Source organism: Octopus bimaculoides, chromosome 13 (assembly GCF_001194135.2).
Source record: "Octopus bimaculoides isolate UCB-OBI-ISO-001 chromosome 13, ASM119413v2, whole genome shotgun sequence".
NCBI classification, from domain to species: domain Eukaryota; kingdom Metazoa; phylum Mollusca; class Cephalopoda; order Octopoda; family Octopodidae; genus Octopus; species Octopus bimaculoides.
Window position 1 is genome coordinate 29,159,079 of NC_068993.1, and position 8,574 is coordinate 29,167,652.

The 8,574-nt window shown below is 40.2% G+C and overlaps 1 protein-coding gene across 3 annotated transcripts in view; it reads right to left on the bottom strand.

Moving 5' to 3' along the window:
* LOC106880368 (rho GTPase-activating protein 7) overlaps positions 1 to 8,574 on the bottom strand; it is a 216,516-nt gene that overhangs the window by 120,929 nt on the left and 87,013 nt on the right. For all 3 annotated transcript variants that reach the window (XM_052972397.1, XM_052972398.1, XM_052972399.1), the window contains exon 2: positions 823 to 894. In XM_052972397.1, the coding sequence (XP_052828357.1) occupies positions 823 to 894 (72 nt within the window). The remainder of the gene's footprint in view (positions 1 to 822; positions 895 to 8,574) is intronic.

Consider the following 8,574-nt stretch of genomic DNA (forward strand, 5'->3'; position numbering starts at 1 on the left):
TGCATAGGTACCATCACGATTTCGCTTTCACTTGCCCCAACAGGTCTTTGCAAGCCGAGTTTAGTGTCCAATGAAGAAGATGACATTGGCATGGGTGCCAGTCATCGAATTTAGTTCGATTTCGATTTCACTTGCCTCAACAGGTCTTTGGAAGCGAAGTTTAGTGTCCAATGAAGGAAGGTACGCATAAGTGGGCTGGCTACACCCCTGGCAGAGGCCTTGGATTTAGGTCTCACTTGGTTTGCCGGGTCTTCTCACGCACAGCATATTTCCAAAGGTCTCAATCAGAAGTCATCGCCTCGGTGAGGCCCAATGTTCAAAGATCTATTCTTATTCAAGCCTGAATAAGTATTAGACTTATATAAAAAAAAATAAGTACTGGAGTCAATACTTTCGACTAAAAATTCTTCAAGATGATGCCCCAGCTTAGCTGCAGTCTAATGACTTCTAACTAGTAAAAGATAATAGACAAAAGATGTTTATATAAAAATATAAGTTTTTTTTTTTTAAAACAGAGATGGGTGCACACATTACACCTTGCTACAAAGGAATACACATACACCTGTATGTTGCATTAACAACACTTGAGTTTTCTAAACATCTGACGTTTTCTAACTCTTTTCAGAAACATGCAGAACATATTTGTGGCACATTTGTGAGTTGTGGTATGGTGGTTGAAAATATCTAGTTTGTCATACAAGGGATTCATTGCTGAATCACTTTGAACATAGTTCTCCTTTATCAGTGCTAACATAGAGCTCAACAACCAACCAACTGTAAAAACATCAACTACAGTAAGGAGTCATCAGAAATCTAACTCACCTTGAAACATCTGAGCATACTGGGGAAATCCTGTATAACGCAGCCATTTGCAGGCCTCTTTAGCTTCAATTTCTGCAAATAGAAAGAAAATTGAAAATTTCTATGAGTGACAAAGGTAAAAGAAAAAGAATAAAGAAAAAACACCATAGTAACAAAAACAGAACAGTATAGAACAAGTCATTGGAGGAGCCTCTGTGTGGTCACTGAAGTTGCTGAGGATACACTGAATAATGTAACCTGAGGTACACCATACTTGCAAAAACAAAAACAAAAAAACAAAACGAAAGAAAAAAATTGGATGATGGTCCCACTGCTATCATCACTGTTACCAATGCCATGGGCAGGGTGAGATATTTTGATGAAGATTGACTGTTGTCCATGCATGCAAGTCTCGTCTCTATGACACTGACATTCATCCAAGGGAAAGGCTGTTAACTTGGGCCAATACAGCTTGGTATGAACACAAAGAGTCAGAAAGATACCATGAAGCATATTCTAGAATCTCTAATGATTCTGCTAATCCACTGCTCTGAATCTGAACTCAAAGAACAGCGAGTCAAAACAAGTACTGCAAGGAATTCTATCTAATGATCTAATGACTCTGCCAACTAATCACATTCAACTCTACTGGGTTGACAAAAGTAAAACGTAGGGGTTGTTTTTGTATTTTCATGTCACTAACATACAAAACAGCACACATATTGCATGCTATGTGCACAAAAGATAAATGAAAAGAGATTCAAGAAAAAAGAATAAGGGTATAAAAATGTGAGGTGGGGTAGACTTACTGTGAAGAGGAGACACTCTACTGAAGAACTCATATCTTATGAAGGAGAGCCAATACCATCTACGGAGAAACCAGCCTCCTCTCTGGTTCACAGCTTTTCACAAAACAAATAAAGCATACTAAGACACTTACATGATATGTACAAAGAATTTCCAAGCAAAGTATGAACCAAGAAGGAAATGAGATCACATTTCAAACACTATAAAAAAGAAAACTGCAGACAAATTTTACAAAGTGTTATAATTCAACAATCCAGAAGAAGCAGGTCTTCACTTGCCTACAATAACCTTCACAGAAAATTTTGTGATCTCTAATCATGAAAGAAGTGGGGGAAAAATTTCATCAGAAATGTAGGGTGCCCTTATCAATACATGTAGACATTTAATTTTTATATTGATATCTAATTTTAATTACTGTGCTTTATTATACTTCTTTTATTTATTCCATGTAAATATTTGTTTAAAGTTTTTAATTTGTTCCATTATATACTGTACATCTTTGACTTTTGCCTTCATTTAATTTTTCTTTGAATTTTGTTTTTTTTGTATCTCTTTGAACCCTTGTGACTAATAAAGGAAAGGAATCTGGTTTAGTTTGGTTTGGTCTGGTTTGGTTCAGACCTCCAGGTGATAGGAGCTAGGAAGAGGTTATGAGCAGGGTGGCCAATATTACATAGAAATGGGCGGAGAGAAAGCTGCCTCTGAAAGACTGCGGAAGAGGGGAGGGAATAGCGAATGTATACATCTCCTTGCTGATATACTGCTTCCTGACAGTTGTACCTTATCTCAAGAAAACCGACCAGATTGGAGTGCTTCTTTTCCAATACATACAGAAGGGTCAGGTTCTGCTGTTTAGGAAATTCCTCTGCTGTCAACAATCACGCTGTGGTGGCTTCAGGATGCTGTCTTTGATGATGCATCAGCATGTTCTATGATGGGGCCAATGACAATGAAAGGCAAATCAGTCTAAGCATCTTTCATGCAATGTGTTTCTCCACAGCTCATCTCCTTCACTAAACTGTAATCCTGGATCAAGTGTAGACCAAAAGTGGGTGTTTGGCATTTAGAATGTTGCCAGGTGCTCACACCATTGAACCAGCTGAACAAAGTCATTAGCAGGGAAGCAACTCAAGATTTTTCTAGGGAGTTAGTTGAGGGTATGAGCAATGATGACCACTGGAGATTGACTCTGGACATTGATGAAAATAGTCTGAGTGGTCTCTTCTGGAGGGGTTTCAGGTTGAAAACTACAGACAACTTCCAAAAGCCCTTAGTATCGCATTACCTATTCAAGACAAGCCCTTCAGACATGGAAGTGCCAACAGCTAAATCTGTTCCAGATACATGTAGGGGAATAAAATCATCCTGCATACAATTATTGTGTGTCCATGCATTGGTAATCTGTGGGCTTGTGTTGAGCAGTTACTATCTCATGCAAGATGAATCCAGCTGTCTGCTGAGTGTATACTGAAGATCAACACATCACCTTCTTTCTCTGCTTAATGGTTGTGGCAAAAGGAGCTGTGTGGTGAACCTATCTGAAGGTTTAAAGATAGGCCATTTCCTATCTGGCCAAGTTCTCATTAATTTCACTGAATATCATTTGAAGAGGAAGGTGAAAGTAGAGAGACAGGTGCTACCTTCTATTGTGTTTATCTAAATGGGCCTACACTGAGTATCCTTTTCTAAGTACGAGAGAAACTGCAAAAATGTGGGTCTGATGCCTTGGAGATGATAGAATAATCTGAGTCCTTGTGTGAGGTTTTCCCTGAGTAATCCAAGGTGGACTGTCCTGATAATGTGGGTCCTATCTCTTTATTTATCTTTCTGAATTCCATATTTATATCCTTTTTGTTGTTTCCATTTTTGATCAATGTAAACTCCTCTTTTTTGTATATTGTATTTTATCTTTTCATGTAGCCCTCAATGCCTTGGGCCTTTGTGGCCAATAAAAGAATTATTATTATTATTATTTGCCTTTGCACAGCTTCTAATGCTGGAGATGTCTTATAGTGTCAGCTGTTCACTACCACCTCTTATTTTTCGAGCAGTTCCAAGCAGTGCTGTTTTATGCATGTGCTCCATCCTTATTGCAGCCCCTATTTGTTCCACGTACTTCTCGAGATTTTTGCTCACTGTTACTAGGGCTCTGACAATTATTGGTACTACTGCTACCTTTTTCATCGACCACAACTGCTTAACTTCCCAAGCTAACCTGTCATATCTCTCGAATGCATACCTTGTTGTCAGCTGGGCATGCTATATCTATGATCCAGCATGGTTTGTTTTCTTTCTCAATTAAGACTATGTCCGGCTTCCTATTCTCTATCTCATGGTTGCACTGAATCATGAAATCCCATAGGATCTTTGCATTATCATTTTCGACGATGCCTTCAGGTTTGTGGTCATACCAATGTTTTACTCTGTCAAGTCCATACTTGTTGTAAAGTGTCCAATAGACAAGCCTGGCTATATTGTCGTGGCATCTCTTATATTCCTTCTGGGCTAGTGGCGTACATTGGCTGGTAATACGGTTTCACTGTTTTGTCCACAGATTCTGCACTTATCACTTTCTACTGTGTTGTCTATTTTGTATATTATGTAGTTCGTTCTTAGTGCTTGCTCTTGGGCAGCACAGATTAGAGCCTCTGTTTCTGGTTTTAAATCACTTTTAGTCATCCACAGCATCTTTTTTCTTTGTCTGTCTTATCTTCAACATCCCTATGAAATTGACCATGCATTCTTTTCTTTACCCACCTATTTTCAGTTTCATTCGTTTTCAATTTCTTGTATAGTGCTTTATCTTTGCAATATTTCATCCTACACAAACCTGACTTTCTTACTTATAATAATGGTTCTATGGCATTTTTTACATACCATGCTATGTTGTTTTCTTCTGCTCTAATGCTGTATTCGCATCCTCTTCCCCCTCTTTTTCTTGGTACATACAGTCTGTCTGTGTCACGTTTTTGGGTGGAGTGACCCATATCTAGTTAGCAATTTCCTTGTCTTTCTGTCTAAGCTATTTGGTTCGTCTACTGTCCATGCAAGTACTGCTGCTCCATATCTAAGGAGTGAAACTGCCCAGGTTTTGATAGCTTCGATTTTATTCTGTCCATTTAATTTCAACTTAAGGATCAGTCTCAGTCTGTGCACGTACTCCACTTATAATTTTTCTGTCATTTCTTTCTCCGTCAATTTATCCATTTCCATTATTATTATTATTATTATTATTATTATACTTCTGGTTGGAAGGCTAGAATGTCAGTGGAAGCTTGACAGGTATTTTTGTAATCAAAACTACTGTCTTCATTGATATTGTTGTTTAAAAGGGAGCGTAAGACAATAGTCTTTGTCCCCAGAAAAAAGAACTAAGAAATATTAGGGCCTTGTGCCCAAATATTAGTATTTACAAAATGTTTACATATTTACAAGTGAAAAATGGCATGGATGGGTGTGACTTTCTAATGCAAAACAAAGCAGTTTGTGACAGCAGGAAAAGTCACAGAAATGTAATTTTCGCTGAAACAAGTAACAATTTTGAGGACAAATTGATAACAAATTCAAAAGCACCACAGAATCTATGGACAGTGATAAAATTAACCACAAAGAACAAAGAAGTATTACGACAGAGAAAAGTGACATGATGGAGAACATAATCACTCGATAGTCGAACAGACAACAAAAATGTAACTGCCAACTCCCTATACAGAAACAATGTGGAAAACACCATGATAACTGATAACACAGAAAATAACAACTCCAACAACACGGAGCAGAGAAGCTTAACAGAAAAACAATAACTGAACGAACAACAACAAAAACATCAATGAGAACACAACCAATACCAATGTTAAACACCAGCAAAAGAGAGGCAGGTGTATTTGGAAGTAACAATAGCAGTAACAACATGATCGATTCCACCACCACCACCATCAACAGTGGGAGCAGAACAAGTACTTTTGCAACAGTAGCTGTGAAATGCCAACAAAATTACTATGCGATAGACACCTTAAACAAAGAGATGTTAGCGCTGGCCCACAAACTCATAGAAAGAGAAAATACCTGGGCAAACCTTGCAATCTCAGCTCAAGTAGAGGTAGAGATTGAGAAGAGGACAGCAAAGTATAGGTGCGTCTCGGAGAGGAGAACAAGCCTCCCACCTTCAGGTGGAGATGGCACTGAGATCAGTCGCAGAGGATGTTAAATTCATTCAAAGGGCTTGAAGTTTTGGTACCATCTCGGTCCTTTTTAAAACAGAAGTGCTGGCCATGAAGCATTCGGTGAGACCACATAAAACTGACCAGCTTATAATGTACCCATCCTACATGGGCAGAAGAACAATAAAAGTTTGAGTCCCCGGAATAACACCAGGTATCAACATATGGTGGCTGATGGGATGCGTGATTGTGGAGGACAGTGACACCCTCCTCCTAAAAGTCCAATGGATGCAAAGAGAAGACTGAGTTGGGATGGATTTGGAAATGCTAATCCAAATAAAACCCAAGACTTGGAAAACATCCCAGACCATGTCTGTCTCAAGGATGGGACAAAATTACCCTTGATCACTGAGGGCACAAGCACTACATCTACAAGCATGCTGGCCTCAGCAAAAAAGTACAGAAGTTCATAGACCTCCATTGACATCAACACCAAGGCTGGGAAAACAAAAAAAACAGTACCAGCTGTAGAAAGATCACCAACAACAACAGGGAAAGCAGCAAAAATAGTAAGAATGGTGGAAGCAGCGGCAGGTGTAACAACAGCACCAGCAGGAAAGCCGTTGGAGATGTCAACCACGAAAATCAACAACTCGCAACCAAGCTCAACAACTGCCACCTCTCACAAACAAGCATGAAGAAAAAGATACACATACAAACACGAATTCACTACCACAAAGAGAGGAGGCGGTTCCAACAGACACTGGTTCTACTACATTAAAAAGTGATGATGAGGGGAAATAGATTAAATCCAAAAACCGAAAAGAAGTTACAGAGGCGAGACATCTTGTCCTGCACCAAAACAAGATAACAAAGAAATTACACACACCCACAACAAACAAATACTCAGACAACTCCTGCAGTACTACAAGCATCAAAAATCCCACTGCAGACAGAAAAAAATTCCAAAAGGAAATTCACACAACAAATGCAACTACACCACAAATGCAGCTAACTTCGTGTTAGTAAGGAGGGCCAACAAAAAACTGATGGTCCTCTTATCATGAAGAGAAGACATTGAAAAAGGTGGGTGGAAATCTTCATGGACTAGCACGTGCAGTGTGCTAAAGGACTTAATGATGGTGATGATGGATTTGGACACTTTCCAAACAATAAAGGATGCCTTTCCAGATGATGTAGGGATCCCTCAAGTAAATGTCAATGTAAGGCTTCTACAAGGGTTCTCAAAGGAGCTCAACGAAGAAATGACAGTGGGACTACCTGTCGTCTCTTGCCCCAGTTTGTGGATGAATGGGCTGGAGCACTTGCTCTTCTGCTTCTTGTGAAAGGGGAAGGTACTGCATGTCAGTCCATTTGCTGTCAGCACCCATTGTGTGGAGAACTGGGCATGCCATGGCTGATGATACGCAGACATGCGCTGACGCTGCAACATCTCCAGCAATACCTTAACAGTGAGAAGATGTGGTCGCTGTTTGTTGGACGCGCTTTTCTGCAGCTCGTCTCCTTGATGGAATGACAGTCCTTGATCAGGTGTAGACCGAGGCAGGGTGCTTGGCACCTAAGGTGTCTGCAAGCGCTCACAGCCCTCGGCCAGTCAGGCAATGCGATCAGTGGAAGTTCCACCTTGGAGTTCTATAGGAGATTAGTAGAGGGCAAGAGTGACGATGTTCTGGGCATTGGGAGGGATAAGCTGACCTGTCTCTTCCAGAGGAAGAGACCTGCGGGGGAGGTCTGCCAGTTCATGATAAGCTCTACAGGTACAGGTGTGCTTGTCTGAGTTGTATGTGGAGTGTCCATGCATTGCTGGCCTGTGGAGCTTTGTCGAACAGTTATTGCCATGTGTAGGATGGATCCAACTATCGTCTGAGTTCATCGTAAAGATCACCCTGCCTCCTTCCTTTAGCCGGGAAGGACAAGGAGTTTTTCCCTGTCTGGTGGCTATGGCAAAAGAGGTTGTGTGGTTGACATGATTGAAAGGGCTGAAGACAAGTATCTTCCTCTTTGGCCAAGGCATCATTGACTGTTTCAGATTCCACCTGTAAAGTAAAGTGAGGCTGGAGACAGAGGTGCTGTCACCCAGTAAATTTGTTGAAAGGTGGGGGAATGTGGCAAGAATGGCCCATGTGAATGGGCCTACTCTAAGTGTGTGCCTGTAGGCCGGATGAAATCAGGAGGAAAGGGGTGCTTACCAGAGGTGCCTTTGGTGTTAGAGGGTCCAAAGTGTATGAGGTTCCTTTGGTCACCTCTTCGTGGAACTCCCCCTTATTGGGGAAGTGCATTGCTGCTTTAATCTCCTTCTTAATTGTTATTTCTTTTTTTGCTGTTTACACATTTAACCCCACTGTTCCTTGTCTGTATATTGTCCTTTATGTTTCGTGTTCAGCCTTGGTGGCCAATAACAAAAGTATTATTATTATTGTTCAGTAGTTTTATTTTTATAACGTGCTTTCACTTCACTACCGAGTGCAGCTCCGTGCGCCTTGGGTATGTGCTGTGGTTTGCTGTGGTGTTCTTATGGTTACTGTATTGAAAGTGTTTTGCGTAGGATGTGTGCAGTGCCCAGTAGTGCAATTTTCTGTATGTTATACATATTTGTAAGTCCTGGTGTTTTTGTTATGTATTTGTCTGAATACTTTTTTATTATACCTAAGGCACCTACTATAATAGGAATTGTTTCTGTTTATAGATTCCACATTCGAGTTACCTCTATTTCCAGGTCTTTGTATTTTGAAAGTTTTTCCATTTCTTTTAGAGAGACGTTGTCATCTGCTGGTATTGATACATC